The 23,045-nt window shown below is 45.5% G+C and overlaps 1 protein-coding gene across 1 annotated transcript in view; it reads left to right on the forward strand.

The window, feature by feature from the left end:
- Positions 1–23,045, forward strand: part of MAP3K15 (mitogen-activated protein kinase kinase kinase 15) — a 121,127-nt gene that overhangs the window by 75,149 nt on the left and 22,933 nt on the right. Inside the window, exons 12-16 of the mRNA XM_078064457.1 lie at positions 7,225–7,274; positions 9,195–9,290; positions 15,226–15,313; positions 20,446–20,579; positions 22,833–22,960. Of these exons, the coding sequence (XP_077920583.1) occupies positions 7,225–7,274; positions 9,195–9,290; positions 15,226–15,313; positions 20,446–20,579; positions 22,833–22,960 (496 nt within the window). The remainder of the gene's footprint in view (positions 1–7,224; positions 7,275–9,194; positions 9,291–15,225; positions 15,314–20,445; positions 20,580–22,832; positions 22,961–23,045) is intronic.

The following is a 23,045-nucleotide window of genomic DNA, read 5'->3' on the forward strand; positions in this document are numbered from 1 at the left end:
CACACAGTGATCCACCTGATTTTTTTAAAAAAAGATTTTATTTATTTGACAAAGATAGAGAACATAAGTAGGCAGAGCAGCAGGCAGAGGGAGAGGGAGAAGCAGGCTCCCGGCTGAGGAAGGAGCCCGATGCGGGGCTCGATCCCAGGACGCTGGGATCATGACCTGAGCTGAAAGCAGACGCTTAACCGACTGAGCCACCCAGGCGCCCCCACCTGATGTTTTTAAATGTAGTATTCCTGTATCATGGTGGTACATTTCCAAGTAGGGATGAAGCAAAATTTATTTTCCCACCTGCCTGCAGTGAACATTTCAGTCTCACCTGTGCACTCTATCTAGTGGTAGATATGTTGGTGCACATCCTGGTGGTTACACCCGACATGCTCCTGTATGTTGTTTCAGGAACAGAGATTCCCAGAAATGGAACTACTGGATTTAAGACTACTTTTGTTTAAAATTTGATAGCTACAGGGCGCCTGGGTGTCTCAGTCAGTTGAACATCCAACTCTTGGTTTCGGCTCAGGTTGTGATCTCGGGGGTCTTGGGATCGGGCTCCACACTCAGCAGGGAGTCTGCTTGGGATTCTCTCTCTTCCTCTCCCCCTGCCCCTCCCCCTACTCATGCGTGTGCATGCTTGGACGCACACTAAGATAAAGAAATCTTTAAAAAAGAAAAAATAAAATTTGATAGCTACTAAAGATAAAATAAATAAAATGTGATAGCTCCTGTCAGGTTTGCACCACTCCAGTTTATGTTCACACCAATAATACAGGAGAGGGAACATTTTAATTGCCCACTAAAGAGATCACAGAAACACTGGGCTGTGCCTGGTGTGGTAGTAACTATTTTTTTGATCTCTGTGTGTCTAAAGTACTTCTTCAGCTTCTTTCTTTAATAACATATTTTTAGTAATAAAAGATCTAGTACCTTTGACAAGTGCATTCACTAGGTAGGTCTGTTTGCTTTGCATATGTTTTCATGGAGTGTGGGGAGGCTTCTGCCATTAACCTGGCGAAGAAGGATTTTTTTCCCTGGAAATAAGAGTGTGAGCAATTATGTCTTAATCAGGTAAAAATAAACAGTATCTTCAAAAAATGAAACATAACATTAGAGAATAAGCAGAGGCCCAAAATCATGCAAGAAGTTCCTTATCAGAAATAGTCGTGACACAGCAACTCCCCCCCCCCCCCATTGTGCAGCGGGTACGAAGTGTGACTTCTGCTGCCTAAACAAGTTGCAGATGTGTGCTGTGCACCGTGGCGCCCATAGTTAACAGTATGGCATTGTGTGTTTCGTAATCTGTAGAGAGTTAATCTCATGTGTCCTTACCCCCCACACGCACAAAACAAAAACCAAAGGACACAAGGACACTTTGGGAGGTGTTGGATATGGCCATTACCTTGATTGTGGTAATGATTCCATAAGTGTCTGAATATGTCCAAACTCCTCAAATTATGCACGTGAAATTTATGCAGGTCTTTATTATATCTCAATAGAGGTATATATAAAAAAAATAGGCACGAAATCTCAAGTTGTCTTCCTCCACTTGAGCTGCTGTAACAGAATACCATAGACTGGGGGCTTAAACAACAGACCTTTCTTTCTCCCAGTTCTGGAGGCTGGGAGTCCAAGGGCGGGCTGCCAGCGTGGTCAGGTTCTAGTGAGGGCCCTCCTCCCAGCTCGCAGAAGGCTGTCTTCCTCATGTGTCCTCAGATGGTGGAGAGATGTTTCCCTTGTGTCCCTTTTTTTTTTTTTTTTTTTTTTTTTTTTTTTTAAAGATTTTATTTATTTATTTGAGAGAGAGAGAATGAGAGAGAGCACATGAGAGGGGGGAGGGTCAGAGGGAGAAGCAGACTCCCTGCCGAGCAGGGAGCCCGATGCGGGACTTGATCCAGGGACTCCAGGATCATGACCTGAGCTGAAGGCAGTCGCTTAATCAACTGAGCCACCCAGGCGCCCACCTTGTGTCCCTTTTAATAAGGGCATTAATCCCGGGGGCTCCATCCTCATGACCTAATTGCCTCCCCAAGGCCCCACCTCCAACAGCTGGTTTGCAGAGACACAAACATTCAGTCCACAGCATAAGTGTAAGGCAGGAACTTTGTCTAATATTTAACAGAGGACCAACCTTCTTACTCATCAGAGTCAGCAGCCATTAGTGAAGATGAGCTGCCCTAATGTGTGCTTGGCATTTTTTTTGTTATCGTTTTGTTTTGCTGCACTATGTGTATTAATTTAAATATTTGAGTGCAAAAGAAAAAAATTAAAGCCATAATAAAATATACACGTGTTCAAACAGATATATCTCCTTTGAAGAATGCATAGGTTTTCTATTAAATTTGCCTCTTGAGTTGTTTTTAACCTTTTATGGAAGTATGACATACACCCTGAAAAGTCCATCAGTCGTCAATGTACAATTCGATGGATGTCTGTCACGGGAACACACCTAAGTAACCAGCATGGCCAAGGAGGAGAACATCAGCAGACACTCCCCTTTGATGCCACTGTGATGCAAGAGGATTTTCAAAATTCTGATCTGTAACCTCACTATTCCATCGATGTAGATACACAACACCTCATGTTTTTTTTTTTTTTTTTTTTTAAAGAAACTTTTTTTTTTTTTTTTTTAAGATTTTATTTATTTATTTGAGAGAGAGAATGAGACAGAGAGAGCATGAGAGGGTCAGAGGGAGAAGCAGACTCCCTGCCGAGCAGGGAGCCTGATGTGGGACTCGATCCCAGGACTCCAGGATCATGACCTGAGCTGAAGGCAGTCGCTTAACCAACTGAGCCACCCAGGCGCCCAACACCTCATGTTTTGACAAGTACTTGGAGAAAGAAACTAACCCTGCTCAGATGACTCTTGAGACTTTTAGAGCCAAATGGTTTTGGTCTCATGGAATTCTACAAACGTTGCCCATTTTATTGACCCCTGTGATTGTTGCTGGCCCTTAAAAGGCATTCCCATGGGTACCTACACTATCTCCCTAGTTGTAAATGTTTTACTTTGTATGTAGTCTGTAATAAGAAATGGAAAAGAACGATACAAGCAGCAAATGCTAGTTTTCCTTGACTGATGAAATGTTTTGCACAAGTGCTCATAGTTGTCAGAACAAACGTCTGAGGGAAATATAAATTGCCTTTTTTGCTGTGAGAGGAAGCTTTTGCTTTTGCCTTCATTTACATTTTTGAAATTCTGCAGATCGTGAAAGCAAGCAGATTTGCCTGGAGTGAGATGACATTTCTCTACACAGTGTTGCATTTTTTCCTGGTGGGCTGAGGCTGGGGGGGGGGGTGGGCAGATCACACGCATGCGCGTGTTCACTTACGTGCAGCACTGCTGTAGGAGGAGATGAAGTTTTGGTTTGTTAGGCAAGGATTCAGAAACTTCTGGTCAACGCTTAACTCGTGGCACGGGGACATGGGAGCAGAGCGTGGACTTTGTAGCGTTTGCTGCTTTCTGTGGTATAACTGCTCCCACCGTGACCAGTTTCAGGCAACCTCCAGCGCGTGCCTGGATGTGCAGTTAGGAGGAGATGGGCACAGTTGGCCTTCTTCAGCTGGCACCAGTGGCCCCCAGCACAACAGTGCAAGTAGACTGCACAGAGCAGGGTCAGACACAGCCTTGCTCGCTCAGCGACTCCTGTGCCCCAGAGTTGCCAACAGGCATAGCGTAGCTGCCGACGCCAGCCGCACAGGTGGGGCTGCTTGTGGGGGAAAGCTCTGTCGTTGTTGCCTTTTACGCTTATGTTAGCAATGGGACAAGCACATAAAAAGTCTACAGAATTGTCACGGACGCCCAGGATTCCTCCCCAGAGGCGCGCACTCTGGGACCTGGAGGGCAGATGCTAAGTCGGCGCCCCGGGGACCCTGCAGGTGTGGCCCCGCCTCCGGCTTCCTGGCCCCTTTCTCCGCAGCCCACCCTGGCTCTGCTGCTTGTGCACTCCTACTGGGGGCTTCTGACCCTGACGTGAACAGCTAGAGTCTTGAGTCCGTTTCCTCCTCATGATTTAGATGTGGTGAAATAGCCCCCCTCAGAAAGGGTGAGGTCGCTGCCTAACATGGGAGGAGAGCAGCCACCGCGTTGACGATGGAGGAATCTGGGTCCGTTGACCCACCAGGACACCAGATCAGAAGCCATGAGGCCAGCCCTGACTTCCACCACCAGATGTTTCACGAAAAACCCCACGTGCAGATGCAAGAGTGTGTGGACTTCACGATTTCATTTACATATTCTTGCAGAACAGGCAAAACTCTCGGTGGTGGTGAAGTCAGAATAGCGGTTGCTGTTTCCACCCTTGGATGACTGGGCATGGTGGGGGGCAATTCTGAGGGAAGCTTCTGGGCTGCTGTTCATGTTCTGTCTCTTGATTTAGATGCTGGTTACAGCGAGTCTTCATTTTGTAGAAATTTACTTCGATGATCACTGTGCCCTTTTCTGAACATACGGTATACTTCAAGTCAGAAGTTTAATAATTTTAAAACACCTGTACTGGCCCTCTTGATACTCCCCCAAACCATGACTGAATCCCGTGGCTTTCCAGATTAAAACTGACTCTTACTGAGTGTCAAGCCCTTGTGTAATCCCGTCTTCTCCTTGTCCCCTGAGCTGGCCCTGCAGGGGCTCCTGTGTGCTCTTCTGTCCTCCTTACTCCCCTGCAATTCCTTCTTCCAGTCATCCGAGCCCTAACTTCTGCGGAGGCGTCTCTAACCACCCTCCCACCCCTTTCACGGGATGTAGGCTACCTTCTTCCCTGTATAGTATGCGCAGTATTTCCCATTGCTCTTGGATCACTTTTTGAGAATGTCTCCCCAAGTGCTCTGCAAGCCCGAGTATGACTTGTAGCTTTTTATATCCATAGTATCTACAAAGCAGGTACCCCCCAAATGCCCATTGACTATGATATAAAGGGAAAGAGGGGAGTCCGTGTTGTTTACCTTTTAGCCCGCATATCTTCCTCCCAACTCAAGAAGTTCCCTAAAGCTACCCTACAGTAAACCTTCCATCTGAGAATACTTTGAAAACTCCTGTGGCTGGCCTTTTTATGTACATGCAAACTTCTTGCCTGTAGGTGGGTTGGACAAGGTGCTCTCGAAATTGCCCTGGTTCATATTTCTGTACCCGAATCCAAAAGCAGGTTCCTGCTCTCCACGACTGCCGCCTTCCAGTGACTTTGAACACAAGTCCTCTAAAATACGCTCAGTCTTTCTACACGGTTGGGTCCAAGGTGGTGGCTTTCACTTTGGCATATACTTTCATCTTTCAGGGCCCTCAAGGGTTCTCCTCTTCTTCAGAGTAGAAGAGGAGATGATGATGGTCTCCGAGGCCCTGTGTGATCTTCCTCATGAGCTCTCCAACCTCTTTCCCACTCCCCTTTGCCGGTTCCCAGACATGCCCTGGGGACAGGATTTTTCCTGTCTGCCTGGGGCTGTTGTCCCTCCCATGTGTCTGGACAGCTCACTCCTTCACCTGCTTTAACATTCTGCTGAGAAGTCATCAGAGACCCCTTCCTGGGGCATCCAGCCTAATGCCATGACCGCCGCCCCACCTTAATGCCCTTCCCAGTGCTCTCTGGCTTTGTATTGCTTTTTGTCCTCTGTCATGATGTTAAGTTACCACTTAATTAGTTGCTCCTCTCTTCTCGAATGTAAGCCCCATGAAGGCAGAGGCTTTGTTCTCTGCTACATCCTCCGTGCTGGTACCTTGCCTGGCACATAGTAGGTGCTTAATTGACACGGATGAATGAATTTTCTCCCATTGAGGGCCATCCTCCCAGGTGTTCATGTTGTTGTTCCTCCAGGAAGGCAGGAAACTTGTCACCCAGCTGCTCGTGGCTATTCTCCTAAGCCATATGCTCAGTCTTCTGGCTCTCACACTTCTCTGGGGGGCTTAGCTGGTCATTTATGCCATTTTTCAGGCCAACCATATGTGCTTTCTTATTTTAAATGATTTTCTGTTGCTGCGATGTATTGGTATTGTAGCCTTGGCTCTTCTGGAACAGATTTCAGATCTCTGTTCTGAGGCTTAGCTTTGTGCAATGTTTATTAAGTGCGGGCAGTGGTGGTGGAGGGAGGGAACAGAGGTTTTTTTTTTTTTTTTAAGGATTTTATTTATTTGACAGGGAGAGAGAGAGAGAGCGTACAGGCAGGGGGAGGGGTACGCAGAGGGAGAGGGAGAAGCAGGCTCCCTGCTCAGCAGGGATCCCGATGTGGGGCTCGATCCCAGGACTCTGGGATCATGACCTGAGCTGAAGGCAGATGCTTAACCATCTGAGCCATCCAGGTGCCCCCAGAGTTTTTTTTAAGATTTTATTTATTTATTTATTTGACAGAGAGCGACACAGTGAAATAGGGAACACAAGCAGAGGGAGTGGGAGAGGGAGAAGCAGGCTTCCCGCTGAGCAGGGAGCCCGATGTGGGGCTCGATCCCAGGACCCTGGGATCGTGACCTGAGCCGAAGACAGACGCTTAACGACTGAGCCACTCAGGTGCCCCCAGAGTTATTTTTAAAAATGCACCTTGTACAAAATGAAATCCAGGTTAGTCTTTGTGTTAGTTATGGCAAGCTATCTGCTAAAACAAATAGCACCTAAATATCAATGTCTTAACATGATAAAAGTTTATGCCTTGTGTCATAAACTTGCAGTAGGGTCCACATTCCCTCTTGTAGTGGAATAAAGGATCGCTGGGGAGGTTATTATGAACCACGCCCACAGATGGTGCACATCATTCCTCCTTAAATCCCATTGGTCAAAATTCCATCGCGGGGCCCCACCCTCCAGGGGAGGCTGGGAAATGTATTCTCGGCTGTGTGCCCAGGGAAAAAAAAGAAAGATTGGAGAACACTGATTGGTGGCTGCCACATTTTTCCTTCTGCAAATATTTTCACAGGTCACTCAGGTGGGCTGTTCTCAAACTCATTTTAGAGTTTTCCTGATATGTTGACAGAAGATGAAAGTCCATTCAGTGTGTACTTATTCCGTGCTTTTTCTGTTTCAACTTTAGATCATTCGCTCTAAACTGGATTAGAGATACAAATGAATTTTTGTAATACATGAGAAAACGTTTCTGGTCTTCCAAGTTATATAAAATATATTGCTCTAACACCTAAATCTCTCTTGAAAGTAAAATAGCAGAAGCGACTGACCAGAGAGTGAAACCAAAAGTTATTTTTTTGCATGGAAAAAATCAAGCTCTACTGACTTCTGTTTTTAAAACCTGCAGAAACAAATTCATGAATGGAATTTTACAGCTTCTTCCATTAGGGGAATAAGGTAAGAACATAAGGGAAAATGGAATTATTGTTTTAATACAAATAATGATGACAGCGTTTTACTTTAATGTTTCCACTTATTTATAAGATGTGATATTCTCATTTTTATCAGAATCCTCAGCTTGTTCATGTGCTGCTAATAAGGGCTTCTTGGCTTGTTGTAACAGAGAAGCTTTTTTTGGTATCCAATAGACTAAACTCTCTTGTCTCAAACTTTTTTTAAAAAAATGAAGTTAGATCTGTAGAAAGAGAAAGCGTTTCTTCTTTGAACCATGGATGTTCAAGTGCTCAAGGAACCCCAGAATCCCAGTAACAGAAGGAATTACTTGGTAATGACACTCGGTTGGGGTCTCCTGAGTACAATAATGGAGCCAAGGGCATTGTTCTCATTTGGGGAGTAGGGGGTGTAGTCCAAGGAGAGCTGTGGTGCTTGGTCTTTGGATCAGGGGTGGTGACCATTTGGCGACCCTTGTGGCTACACTTTGAGCCTCACCCTGCCAGCACATCCAACAGCAGGAGCAGCTCTGAAGCAGATGTGAATTGTAATCCCTCTTTCACTGTTTAACCTTGACAAAATCGCTTAGCCTCTCCAGGACTCTGTTCATAGTTTCCATTAAATGAAGGGCTTGGATTAGAACTGTATGTTCTTTATCTGATTGTAAGACCACAGGCCACTGTTGAATCCCCTCTTACCTCCAGACATGGTATGATCCCGTTCTAGACACAGCACTGTTTAGATTAGAATAATATTTTTGTCACTTTAAAGGGAGGGAAATAATTTAAGAACAGTAGTGTATTTGAGTAATACTGATGCAAAAATATAATTCAGTGTTGAACATTTTCAAAAACTGAATACTCCAGAAACTAAGTGGTATGAGAACATGTAGTCAAGAACCTTTTGTTTGTGCCTTCTCATAGAGCTACCTCTTGCTGCCATTCAGCCATCAACAGGGACATGCAAAGGACCTGGGATGAATCAGACCCTGGAACCAATGTGCTGTAAAGAGCACATGTTGAACAAAGTGCTACCCAAATAACCGTGATAGTTTCTTTACAAATTTGTTTCCAAAACTTATGTACAACCTAGTTTTCATTATTTTTAAATCACCCTGTTGCTCTTTCAACTAAGTATTTGTCATGTAATCCCTGACATATGAAGAATGGCTAAAGAAGCTATGGATCTCAGGGAGAGATGACTTAGGGGAAGATAAAGTGGCATCATTTGTTTGAAGAGAATTTAGGCTTTTCCGTAGTGCCACTTGGCAAAATGAGGGCCATCATGTAGGCTTGGCCCAGTGTAGGTAAAGAACTTTCGAGCAGTAAAATCCATCAGCAAATGGAGTATGGTGATTTTCTGTCTCTGGGTATGTCCAGGAAAGCGGAATATTGACTGAGGTGCTGTAGAGTTGGATCCCGACCTTAGAGGGAAATGGACCAGATAACCTGTAAAGGCCTTTCTTGAGCTAAGATGCCATGTGTATTTCTACCTCCTTTGTGTGGCCCCAAATAGTGTGTCCTGATATTTTTCAAGTCTTGAAATTCCTTAGGTACCATAATACATTATTTCACAAATAAGCTTCCTGTCTTGTGTGTGAAATTATAAATTCTTGAGGACAGAGACCATATTGATTTCCCTTTCTTGCTGCTCTAGGCTTTGCTAGGTGCTGTACCCATGGTAAGTTCTCCATACAAATGAAAGTCGTTTGATGGATACAAACTCAAACATACGCAAGATAAATGTCCCTGCTATTTAAATTTTGTAGAGAAATAGAAGTCAAATTTGGGGAGTAGTGATTAAAACATTAATGAATCTTTCAAATTTGTAAAATGGAAGAAAATCTAGGACTAGATTTTTCTCAAAAATGTATAAGTGACATCATAACTTACATATAAGCTGCCTTATGTTTTTCCAATTTTACAGCATATCCAAGTTTGATGAGCGGTGTTGTTTTCTTTATGTCCATGATAATTCCGATGACTTTCAAATCTACTTTTCTACCGAAGACCAGTGTAATAGGTGAGTTACAGCTGATTCAGGGGGTTGTGATGTAATTATGGCAAATCAATTTTTTTTTTTTTAAAGATTTTATTTATTTATTTGAAAGAGAGAGAGAGAGCACATGAGAGGGGGGAGGGTCAGAGGGAGAAGCAGACTCCCTGCTGAGCAGGGAGCCCGATGCGGGACTCGATCCTGGGACTCCAGGATCATGACCCGAGCCGAAGGCAGTCGCTTAACCAACTGAGCCACCCAGGCGCCCCAAATCAATTTTTCTTTAAAGATTTTATTTATTTATTCTGACAGAGAGAGGGAACACAAACAGGGGGAGTGGGAGAGGGAGAAGCCAGCTTCCCGCCGAGCAGGGAGCCCGATGTGGGACTCGATCCCAGGACCCTGGGATCATGACCTGAGCCGAAGGCAGACGCTTAACGACTGAGCAACCCAGGCGCTCCCATGGCAAATCAATTTTAAAGGGTCTTTGTTGGGAAGAATATTTATTTGATATGCTGCCTTTCCTGAAATTTTAACTTATAGAAAGTTACTTTTACAGCTTCACTGAGGGGTAATTCACATACCATGCAGTCCACCCATTTAGAGTGTACGATTCAATCTTTTTTAGTATATTCATGGTTTTGCAACCATCACCACAATCTAACTTTAGAATATTTTTATGACTCCCAAAAGAAGCCCAGTGTCCATTACCAGTTACTCCCCATTTTCCCTCAACCTAATCCTCCCATCCCAGCCTTGTGCAAAAACTAATCTACTCTCTGTCTCTCTGGATTTGCCTGTTCTTGACGTTTCATATAAATGGAATCACACCGTATGTGGTCTTTTGTGTGTGACATTTTTTAGTTATTATAATGTTCTCAAGGCCACCTGTGCTGTAGCTGTATCAGTACTTTGTTCTTGTTGTGGCTCCTCACTCTTCCATTGTACGGACATGTTTGATTTATCTATTCAGTTGAAAGGCATCTGGGTTGGTTCCATTTGTTGGCTATTATGAATAATGCTACTAGAATGTTCACGTGCCAGTTTTTGTGTGGCCCTGTGTTTACATTTCTCTTGGAGATAATTACTGGGTCTTAGGTAACTCTGTGTTTAACCTTTGAGGAACTGCCAGACTGTGGTCCAGTTTGACATCGTCCTCAGCAGTGTACGAAGGTTCTAACTTCTCCCTGTCCTTGCTGCATGCGTTACTGTGTGTCCTTGTGCTTCTAGCCATCCTAGTGGGCATCAGGTAGGATCTGATTGTGGTTTTGATCTGCATTTCCCTAATGACTGATGATACTGAGCATCTTTTCATGAGTTTACTGGCCATTTATATATCTTCTTTGGAGAACTATCTGCTCAAATCCTTCACCCAATTAAAAGAATTTTTTTAACCTTTTATTTTGGAAAATATTCAGAGCTACAAGAAAGTTTCAGAGGGGCGCCTGGCTGGCTCAGTCAGTAGAGCATGCAACTCTTGATCTCAAGGTTTTGAGTTTAAGCCCCACAATGGGTGTGGAGCCTACTTAAAATTTAAAAAAAAATTTTTTTAATAAAAATTGGAGAAAAACAGTACAAAGAATGTCCATACATGTTTCACCCAGAATTCCCCAGTGTTAACCCTTCACCACACGTGATTTACCTTCACTCCATATGCATATGATTATTTTTGTCCTGGTCTCCTGAGGAGTGAGTTGTAGACATAATGCTTCATTACCTCTCACTACTTGAGTACATATTTCCTAAAAACAACATTCACTTACATAATCACAGCACAGTTATCTAATTAGGAAATTAAGACTGATAAGGCTCTGTAATCTAGAGACCTTATCCACATTTGACTTACTGTCCAACTAATGTCCTTTACAGCAAAACACAAGATTTTTTTCTCTGCCCCGCCATCCAGTCCAGGATCATGTGTTACATTTAATGGTCATATGTGTGTGGTCCCCGTTTATCTTCATCAGTGCTGCTTTGTCTGTCTTGACTCAATGCTTTCAAAGAGCACAGGCAGTTGAAGTTGTGTAGGCTGTCAGTTGGGGTTTGTTTGCTGTTTCCTCCTGATTACATTAGCGCCATGCATTTCGGGAAGGAACAGCACAGAAGTGATGTCCTGTCCTCATGCGCCACGTCAGGATCCGTATGGCATCTTTGTCTCGTGCCTGGTGAAATTAACTTGGCTCACCTGGTGAAGGTGGTGTTTGCCAGTCTTCTCCAAACTGCCCATTTATAATTGGGTTATTTGTATTTCTGTTAATGGTTTTGAGAATCCTTAATATATTCTGGATACAAGCGCTTGATCAGATGTGTGATTTGCATACAACTTCCCCCGCCCCCATTCTGTGGATGGTTTGTCACTGTCGATGGGGCCCTCCGCGGTACATAAGCTTTACATTTTGATGCAGTTCAATTTGTTTTTTCTTTGGTCATTTGTGTTTTGGGGGTCACCTAAGAAGGTGTTGCCTGACCCAAGGTTCTGTATGGTGTTTGTTTTCTTGTTAGAGTTTTAGCTCTTAGATTTAGGTCTCTGGTTGATTTTTTTTTTTTTTAATTTATTTATTTGACAGAGAGAGACACAGCGAGAGAGGGAACACAAGCAGGGGGAGTGGGAGAGGGAGAAGCAGGCTTCCCGAAGAGCAGGGACCCCGATGTAGGGCTTGATCCCAGGACTTGGGATCATGACCTGAGCCGAAGGCAGATGCTTAACAACTGAGCCACCCAGGCGCCCCTCTCTGGTTGATTTTGAGGTCATTTTTGTATATGGTGTGAAGTAGGCGTCCAGCTTCATTCTTTTGCATGTGGATATGTGGTCGATCCAGCCTGTTTGTTGAAAAGACTCTTCTTTCTCCTACTAAATGGTCTTGGCACTCTTAGAAACTCGGTTGACCATAAATGTAAGAGTCTATTTCCGGACTTATACTTCTGCTCCCTTGCTCTGTATGTCTGTCCTTACACCAGTACCACATTTTTCTTTCTTACTGTAGCTTCATAGTAAGTTAGGAAATCAGGAAATGTGAGTCCTCCCAACGTTGTTCTTGCTTTTAATAATTGCTTTGGTTAGTGTGGCTCCTTGCATTTCCATGTGAATTTTAGAATCGGTCAGTTTCTCCAAAAAAGGCAGCTATGATTTTGACAGGGATTGCAGTGGAGATGTAGACCAATTGGAGCAGTGTCATTCTAACCATAGTAAACCTTCGATCCCAGAGCACGGCTGTCCATTTGTTTAGGTCTTCTTTAATTTCTTACAACAGTTTTTTGCAGGTTCAGAGTACAAGTGTCATACTTCTTTTGTTTTAAACATAGACCTAGGTATTTTTTTATGCTATTATAAATAGAGTTTTCTTAATTTCATTTTCAGAGTGTTCATGGCTAGTATATAGAAATACGCTTGATTTTTATATATTTAGTATCCTGCAATCTTGCTGAATTCATTTATTCTAATACTTTTTACTAGTATTTTAAGATTATGTTTTTAAAGTAAACTCTCCACCCAATGTGGGGCTCAAACTCATGACCCTGAGATCAAGAGTCACACACACTGCCAACTGAGCCAGCCAGGAGCCCCGCTTCTCGTACTTGTTATTGAATTCCTTAAGATTTTCTGTATACAAGATTATGTCTGCTGCCGACATAGGTAATTAGAGTGCTTCCTTTCCAGTGTAGATGTCTTTATTTCTTTTTCTTACCTACCTGTCTGACTAGGCTCTCCAGTACAGTGTTAAGAGCAGGACGTTGTGTCTTGTTCCTGATCTTAGGGGGAAAGCATCCAGTCAGTCTTTTATCAGGAAGCATGATGTTGCCAGCAGGTTTTCATAGATGGCCTTTATCAGGTTGAGGAAGTGCTCTTTACTACTAGTTTGTTCAGTGTTTGTATCATGTGGTTTGAGAACGTTTTAATTCAGCATGTCTCAGGCACTTATTACATCATATTTGGAAATCGGACTGAATATCAGACTAGGGGACCCATGGATCACAGTCTTCAACTTACAAAAACTGCTGCCAAAGATGAGGCAGAATATCCCTTCACTACCAAGTTGACCTTTCTGACCCTCCCTCAGTCCTCAATGCCTTTTTTTTGTCATACACCTAAATAATTTTTTAATTGAGGTGTAACATACATACAAGTGAAGTGTGTAAAGTGCACTTAGGTTTATCACCACCCCAGCAGGTGCCTCATGCCCCTTTCCAGGCATTCCCCCCCCCTGCAGTGCTAACTATTTTGATTTCTATCACCAGTGGTCAACTTTGCCTGTTCTTGACCTTCAAATAAATAGAATCCTGAAGTATGTACTCTTTGTTTTCTCACTCACATTTCTTAAAATAATATCCATTAGATTTAGCCATGATATATATGTATCAGCTCATCCTTTTTATTGCTGTGTCATGTTCCATTGTGTGGATGTATAGCAGTGTGTCTGCTCTGTTGGTGAACATTTGGGTTGTTTCCAGTTTGGGGCTATTTGGAATAAAACTGTGCACATTCTTGTACATGCCTTTTGGTGAGCATGCACGTTGATTTCTGTTGTGTATACACCTAGAATGTGGGGTTACTGCGATAGGGGGCAGCTCTCTGTTCGCCTTTGCTTAACTCCGCCAGTAGTTTTCCAAAGTGGCTGCATCACTTTCCACTTCCACCAGTAGCGTATGAGAATTCCACTTGCTCCACATTTTTAACAATGAGTGATAATGTCCTGTAAATTTTAGTTATTCTGCTAAGTTCATACCACACGTCTCTTAAGAATCCTGACTGTTGTGTTTTGCAGCTTTCAAACATGAAAAGAAGCAAAGGTAGAATGGATTACTTACAGAAAAGAACATTTTAACGTTTTGTGGGAATTATCTTCAAGTGCGCAGTATTCTTCCCTGCCATCTTGCAGGACAATACTGACTAAAACTTTTGCGAGTCATGGGGCGCCTGGGTGGCTCAGTTGGTTAAGCGACTGCCTTCGGCTCAGGTCATGATCCCAGGGTCCTGGGATCGAGCCCCGCATCGGGCTCCCTGCTCGGCGGGAAGCCTGCTTCTCCCACTCCCACTTCCCCTGCTTGTGTTCCCTCTCTCGCTGTCTGTCTGTGTGTGTGTGTGTGTGTGTGTGTGTGTGTGTGTCAATTAAATAAATAAATAAAATCTTTAAAAAAAATTTTTTTGCGAATCAAATCGCTTGTATGTAAAACAACTACACGAGTCTAGGAAGTGGCTGATGTAGCCCAGCAGCATCTGTGAGAAAGACCTGTGGGTAACAGTTTGATAGTAAGCTTGATCTGTATCAACGGAATGACGAGGCCACCTTCTACATTTCCTCCCCACCCCCTCCTTCCACAAGACCTTATTTTGCACTAAGCACGAGAGTGTCTACAGCTTGAGAGGTGGGGGTCCCACTCTCCTTAGCACCGATGAGATCACCTCTGGAACACCGGTTGTAGGGCCAGACTTGAAGAATAATAAGGCGACACCTTTCAACAATGACCTTTTAGTGGAGTGACTTAAAAACAAGTCCTGGAGGAAACATTGAAGGAAAAAGGAGGAAAGATTTACAGGGTTTAATAAAATTACATTTCTAATGGGCTGTTCCGTAGAAGAGGGATTAATTCTAAGCAGTCCATGGATGGGACCCACGTGAATGAAGCCTTAGTTTGATATAATAAAGCATTTCTCGTCAGGTTGTCCACAGAAAGAGCAACCTTGTGAGGTAATGAGTTCTCTGTCTCTGGAGATGTTCAAGCCTCAGTTGACCAACCAGTGGGTGGGGCTACTGTATAGAGGAGATTCAAGCATCACATGAGTATTTGAACTAGATGAGGTAACCATTAAAGTGCTATGTCAAATCAAGGAGTAGATTGATTGTTCCATGAACTTGTAGAAACTTGGGGTATATTTAATCACGGTTTAGTATAATAAGGCTAAGTTAAATGTAGGGAACATGAGTGATGATAATTAGCATCTTTGTGACATTTGCTGTTCTAGGTTTTGCTCTTTGGTTAAAGAGATGATAAGCAACTCAGTGGGCAGTACAGTGGAGCTGGAGGGGGACACGGATGGGGACACCTTAGAGGTGAGTCATAGAAGACCTGCAACATGGAAAAAATTACTTGTATCATTTGTGTCTTTGATGCTTCAGGAAAATGTCCCATTTTTGTGTGTGAAAATCCTTTATATTTAACAATACTCTTGACCATAGGAAACAAACTGAGGGTTGCTAGAGGGGAGATGGGGGGGAATGGGGTAACTGGGGGATGGGCATTGAGGAGGGCACGGGATGGAATGAGCCCTGTTCTACGCAAATGATGAATCACTGAACTGTCCCTATGAAACTCATGATACACTATATGTTAATTAAGTGAATTTAAATGTAAAAAATACTCTTTCATGGCTGCAGCACAGGGGAGGGGGGGCAGCCGGCGGCAGGCTGACCCCCCCCCCCCCCCCGCTCTTGGCGCTGCTGTCCGCGGCGTGGGCCGGCCGGCCCAGTGGCGAGCTGACCGAGCTCAAGTTGCTGCGCCAGGGCCGCGTGGGCGAGAGGAAGCTGGAGCGCGTGCCGGGCGGCCTGGCCCTCTGCTCCGTGCTGCTCGAGCGGAAGGCGCTGGGCCCGGCGCACCCAGGGCTGCTGCTGCGGCGGGGCCTGCAGGACGCCGGGGCCCCGCCGGAGGGGTGAGACCTGCGCGCCGCATTTGACAGCACGGGTGATAATGTGGGGTACGCCTGGAGAAGACCAGCCCCGCACCTGAAAAGTGTGTGACGCCACGATCGATGCCATCACAGGGCACTATCCCCACAGCCCCACGGAGTGGCTGAGGGAGTCGCTGAGAGACTGGAAGGGCACCGAGAGGGAGGCCGCGGCGGCGTCCCGCCTGGCGAGGGCGCTCCGGGCCTGCCAGCCGAGCCCGCCAGCCGAGCCCGGTGGCCCACGGCCTCCTGGAGGATCAGCAGGCCCCGGGGGCCTCCAGAACGAGCAGTAGAGGTGGCCGCAGCAGCAGTGCTGTGTCCCAGACGTCCTGGGACTCGGAAGGGCCCGCCTTGGGGGCTCCTGGTGACTCAGCTGCTCTCCTCCAGGGGCCCGAGGGCATCCGCACAGCCCGGACTTGGGTTCTCCCACCAGGGTTGACCGAGCGTCTTCCCTGTGCCTGTGCTGTGAAGACCTAGCGGTGAGCCAAGACAAGGGGCCCCAGTGCTCAAGGCGTGGCCGGCTTCTCAGAGCTGGCAGTCATCGAGCACTTACTCTGCGCCCGGTGGGGCTTTGGGTGCCATACTCATGCTCTCATTTATTCCTCCTGATCACCCTTGAGAGTGGGAGTCTGTGGTCCCATGAAATGTATCCGTGCAAGAGGAAGTTTGGGATCCATGTCCAGCACGGAGAAGGAACGTCCAGATCAGCGGTTATCAGTGTTGTTGTTCTATAGGTGGGGAAACCCGGCCGAGGTCAACAGCTGGAGGAAGTCCGTAGCAGTGGGAGAGCTGGACGGAGAACCAAGGCTGTCAGGCTCCAGAGCCCACACTGGGACCACTGGATCATTCTGTTACGCCCACAGTTGGCCAGAGGCTTTGAGGCCATCAGTGTAGACCTGTACACCAGGGCAGGTGGCGTGGGGAAACCTGGTGGGCTCACGGCCCTTGAGTGTGTTAAGAAGGGACAGTGAGGTTTGTGAGGACAGCCTGCAGTCACACCGTTAAGTGCTCAGGGGTGACTGATACATGGTCAGTGCTCTACAAATGTTAGTTCTTAGAAATAGTATGACTTCTGTGATGCCACAGTTTGTTACTATTTTGTATCAAAATCACTATTCTCATAACAGATTTAGTAAGGGAGCTGGATCCTGTAATTTTAAAAAGTGGTCTTTCTGCTTCTAAGGTAATCCTATTAAAGCTTATGCCTTTACAGTGGAAAGCTCCCTAATACAAAGAATTTCCCATTCCTATTGAGGAATAATTCATTTCTCGTTTCCTCGAAAGTCCCATCGCGGTCAGTTTCAGTATCTCTTGCAGCTTCCCTTAGGCTGAACTGTGAACAGGGTAGCTGGACTTCATAACAGCTCCAGGAACCACTAACAAGGGGAGCATTTGCCCTCAGCAAACTGGTCTGGTAGAGGCTACCTTTCACCAGCTTCGGGCTCACCTGCCGCTGAGAGGTAGCAGAGAGCCGAGTGGCCATCCCTTGTTCCGGCCTTCCAGCTGTGACCTTGGGAAAGCCACACGTGATGTCATACCATGCCACCTGGAGCTTAGGTTGCTGAGCTCTTGCCCACGCTGTCCTGCTAAGCTGTGGACCAGCCTTTGAGCCCCTGCACGCCTTCAGCAAGTACTTGATGATGCCGGGCACTGTGCTGGGAGCTGGGGCAGTAGCAGACGATGAGAGAGAAGTGGCCCTGCTCTGTGGGCCCCACACACCTGGCCAGGAACACAAGTGTTAAGCAGCTCAAAACCTCAGGGTGCTGCCGAGGCGCTGAGCCAGTCACAAGCCCGTACCGGTGCGGCCTGGCCTGTGCCGTGCGCTGTGCATTTCCTCCCACCCCACCCCCCCCACCCCGCCAGTGCACCTGCCTCTTAAGGCCTTGGGTCAGAGCTAGTTCTGTGCATAATGGACACGTCAGCACTTCCAATAAATGGCAGTGGCTTGGCTAACAGTTAGCTTTAGGAAGTAGGTTTTCTGAAAAATGTGTCCCTGTTTCTTGAACAGAGGCAGATTTCAGAGGTTCTTCCATTCCCTCATGCTTTATGACCTAAATTCCTGAAATGTGTAAATGCCAAACATCCTGACAGCCACCCTATATCCCCCTGCATGCTCTCACACCTGGAAGGAGCCCCCAGCCCTCCATCACACCACGTGATCTGATAGAGGCTTCAATGGCCTGTGATTTCTGCACCTGAAATTTTCCATGACCGGCGAGCAGACAGAGCTAGGTCCCCACCTCTGCAGCTGGCTTGCTCCTGGGACCTGTCTCAGTCCCACATGCTGTGGAGGGCACTGGGTTTCCCCCAGCACTCATGTCCTGACACTTCCAAGGAGAGCAGCTCCTGTCCAATCAGTGAGGGAGAAGGAGCACGGGCTCTGGAGCAGCCTCGCGTGACCTCATCTCAACGCCCGGATCAGAATTGAGACTCAGAAAAGATGATAGGTGAGAAGAGTCTCCATCCTGCACTGCTGGGCTGTGCATGCTGCCGGCTTCCCGGGGCCTAGAGGTGGCGTGGCCTCGGCGGCTGGGCACCACCAGGGCAGAGCCGTAGAGCCTGGTGACATGGGGTGAACTTGCACAAGAAGCTGCCCCAGGAGATGGTGGCTCAGAGCCAGGTGGAAGCACCCATTTGTTGAGTTCACACATCAGCAGTTGGGAGGCTTCTGCCGTGACCAGCACCGTGCCAGGCATTGAGGCATGACAACAGGACAAGTAACGTGCCCTCGGAAAGCACACGATTTCCCCTACTTGGTGAAACAGGAAAAGTGTAGTAAAAGTAAACATACATGTATGGCAAAAGCACAAATACTTATATGGTCACTGAAAACAAAGATACACCATAAAAAAATAAAACATAAAGATAAAATACTCTTTTATGAGCAAGCTAGCCATCACTCTCCGTGACTTTCAGAGATGAAGTTGAATAGGTCTCTATAGAAGAACCTCATTACTTCAGTATCTTCTCAGCCAGAATATTTAAGAAAAATTTGGCGACTGAAGTAAAATTTTCTTTTGTGTACAACATATAGAAGTTTTTTCTCAGCTGATTAAGAATGTGAGCCTACAAGAGACCTAGTTGGCCAGCTCGTGGTACCCATTTGTCTGTGGATGGACACGGGCTGCTTCCATAGCTTGGCTGTTATAAATAATGCAGTAAACATAGGGGTGCATGTATCTCTTTGAATTGGTGTTTTCATTTTCTTTGGGTAAATACCCAGCATTGGAATTGCTGGAGAGTAAGGTAGTTCTATTTTTAACTTATTGAGGACCCTCCATACTGGTTTCCAGAGTGGCTGGGCCAGTGGTGCATTCCCACCAACAATGCACAACGGTTCCTTTTTCTCCACATCCTCGCCAACACTGATTTTTTACCTTTTAGATAATAGCCAGTCAGACAGGTGTGAGAATCCTAAGCTCTTGCGGACAGTGCAGCTCTAGTCCAGTTATTACACCATTACACCTGTGTGTCTTTGCACAGCTGTTCAGATTTGCCACTAATTCTGGTCCTCCCATTGATGACAATTTAATGAGATTTTTACTATCAAGTTAGCTTGAAATTCACTCTTTGAGGTTTCTTTCAGAAAGTATCAAAAAGATTCATTTTAATAATTGACTCAGGTACTTGAATTCTTAGTTCAGAATCAGAGTTTGTTGTGGAAATGAACTGAATGATGCACTTTGAAGGTAACAGATGAGGGGGCCAAGAAAGGTGTGAGATAGAAGCCTTTTATGGAGCAGGTTGATGTCTGGTTCAATCAGACATGACGGGGACCTGTTAGTGATCTTCACTGTCATGAGCATCCTTGGAAGTACGTTGGAAGGGACCAGCACATGTTCTGTGCACTTCTATAAGTAGGCACAGTAGAGCCTAGAAAACAACTGGAGCAAGAATTGCTCAGCCTAGAGTTATATTTGTTTTTATCCTCGAGAAGAACCAACTAGAATGCAGCTGTACAGCAACTTTTGATAATGAGATTGCAGCAACAGAATAGCAATGGCGATTATAGGTGGAATGTGTGCAATGTGTTTGACGCTAGATCTGTCCATCTAAAAGGGGAGGATGCCCTGCCATGTGCTTTGTATTAAGCACATTTTATTGACCTTCGGTTCTCCTGTGGGCTATAGAAGGAGGTTGGTTTCCTGAGAAGCTAATGAAGGATCATGCAGGAAGGCGGCTCTTTGGGGTACTGGACATGGCTTAGAAGCCTTTGTAAATTGCAGCATTAAAGTGGGACAAAATCTCCAAAAGCTGAGGCCACTAAGTTCCATATGAGCTGTATTTTTAAATTTTTTGGATTCCATTTCCTAAAATCATGTTGTGAATGTATGAGTAACTGAGAATTCTACCCTTTGAAAGTAATTACTTAGTGAAAATTACATAACCTGAGGAATGTGACCTGCCTGGTACTCAAATAATGTTATTTATAAATAAAAAATGGCAGGACAACGTTTAGGCTCTTATGGGGCTCCCCCACAAGTTGTGTGCTTTTTGATCCTGTTGCCTTGCCTTCTTCAGTACGAGTATGACCATGATGCAAACGGCGATAGGGTCGTGCTGGGGACAGGCACATATGGGATCGTGTATGCCGGAAGAGACCTGAGCAACCAAGTGCGAATAGCCATCAAGGAAATCCCGGAGAGAGACAGCAGGCAAGTCAGGGCGGGCCTTCCTTGTTCTCAGGTGCCGCCTCCACACCCACACCCCGTGCCCACCACTGACGGCGCAGGGGACTTAGGAATGAAGGCATCATGTCGTCCAAAACTGTAACATTCTCTTGTTAGAATGGTGATTCGCTTTTGTTCTTTGTGTGTTATAAATAGATGGAGAAAACGGAACAATTTTACTTGGAGGCATGTGGATTGCCAAGAGTCCTATTTTAAAAGAAAACTGTGGTTTTATTTCCACTCATCAACTAGGTCTAAAGTTGTACATTTTTACATAGATAGATGGCAAATTTTTTTAAATGTGACTCAGTGCTTTAATTCATAATGTAACAATTTTAAAGGGCTATGATTTATTCAGATGTATCATTACAGAAAATTAAATGTGGTGAAAAGAAAATTAGCTTTTTGCAGTACAGACTTTTTTTTTATACCCTGCCCTTTAACCTCACCCTCATACATTTGGGGCTATTTTTTTTAAACCACCGTTACTAACTTAATATTTTTTAGAGTCTAATAAATATTCCTTTTTAAAATTCACACTGCCAAAAAAAAAAAAAAAAATTCACACTGCCCCCCCCCCAATTCTAAACAAGAATGTTGCAGTGTTGACTGCCAAGTATTTTTGTAGAGAAGCTACATACAGAGTAATGGCCACCACATAAGAAAGAATAGCTCTGTCCTCCACAGACATGTTCAGACGACATCTGCATGTTGCCCTCAGTGCTGACACTGATGGACACGTGCAAACAGCCCTCCATCCTGGTGGTCAGTGAATTGTTAGGGATGGGTTACAAGTGCTTTCTAGCAGCTGTAAGACCCTTCATCATTCATCCGTTCATTTAATCACTCGTTCATTCATCTGTCTTTTCATTTATGATATTTGAGCTAGAAGGCCAGTCCTGAAATGAACTCGTCTAGCTTCTTCTAAGGCTGGGAAAGATTAAATGACTTCTTCAAGGACGTGAGGAGACAAGACTGGGATCCAGTCTCTTGAGTTCCTTGTCCAGTATTCTGTCTCTTATGCTCATGCTGGCTAAGGTGGTGCAGTTGTATTTTGGGGGGAGATTGCTGGCATGTACCACCTCCTTTAACTGGTTGCAATAGTTAAGCTTTTCATTGCCCATAGATTTTTGGGGAATTTTAGAGCCAGAGGGGACCTTAGAAACTGTTTTTGTCCCATTCCCTAAATGTATAGCTGAACTTATGATGTTGGGCACCTTCTCTTTGCCAGATTCTGGACTGGCCCTGGGGACTGACAGGTGCCTAGGATGCTGTCCTGATGTCAGGGTGTTCCTGGTTTGGTAGGGAATGCAGATACCTTGCCTGGGGATCAAAGTGATGAGTGTCACCACGGGGGGTGGAGGGGGGGCAGTGCACAGAATGTTTGTGGAAGACAGGAGAGGAATCCCTTACTTTTCCTGAGTGAGTTGTGGTAAGTTTGAGGAAATAAATCCTCTTTGAGCTGGTCTTTGAGGGATGAGTAGCAGTTCATCTGGCAGAAAAGAAGAGGCCAGAGCATTCTATGCAGAGGAAAGAACAGAGCTGTTAAAGCACAGAGTGTATTCAGAGAACAACAGATTATCTGTTGTGACTCAAATGTAGGATGGGGGTGGGGGCGCTCCTAAGATGAGGCAAAATTTTCAGTAGATGCAGTCTGACTTGAATTTGAAGTTCCTCCTGTGCCATGTTAAGCAATATGGTCTTTGTATGGACTTGATGATCTGATGAGGTGTGTGTTTCAGGAAGAGGAAATATGGCAACCAGAGGAGAATAGACTAAAGAAACCTGACGCTGGGCTAGGAGGTCCATTAGGTAGCCGTTGTTATAGTGTAGACTGAGTCTGCGGAATGAGACTAGAAGGCAGCTGAAGACAGAACCTTTTGCAACACAACTCTTCATGAGAGGCAGAGGAAGAGGGCCTGCTCAGAGAGGCAAAGCGTAGTTGGAGAGTGGAGACCCTAACGAGAGCAGTCGTTCGTTGAGTACCTCCCATACACAAGGCACGCCGGTGGGTGCCTGAGACACTTGACACGCTTCGGCCTTTGGCAGCCCTGCGTGGCAGGTAGAGCTGTCCCCTCTTTTACATAAGGGAAGCTGCCTACTCTTATGGGAGCCAGGGGCAAGACCATCTCCAGAGGGAAGGGACGGCCAGCAGCAGGGCGGGTGCTGGCACAGTGCCATGCGGACCCCGAGCCCCGAGGATCTGGCAGGTGACGCTGGCTTTGCTTTTCTTCCTAGGTACTCTCAGCCTCTGCACGAGGAGATAGCCCTGCACAAGTACCTCAAGCACCGCAATATTGTTCAGTACCTGGGCTCTGTTTCGGAGGATGGCTACATTAAGATATTTATGGAGCAGGTGCCTGGGGGTGAGTAGTCACTAGTATTCTGGTCTCACACGCTGAAAAGCACTGATGAAAATATAATGTGAACATCATCATCCATCTTGCCATT

Source organism: Halichoerus grypus, chromosome X, assembly GCF_964656455.1.
Source record: "Halichoerus grypus chromosome X, mHalGry1.hap1.1, whole genome shotgun sequence".
Classification (NCBI taxonomy): domain Eukaryota; kingdom Metazoa; phylum Chordata; class Mammalia; order Carnivora; family Phocidae; genus Halichoerus; species Halichoerus grypus.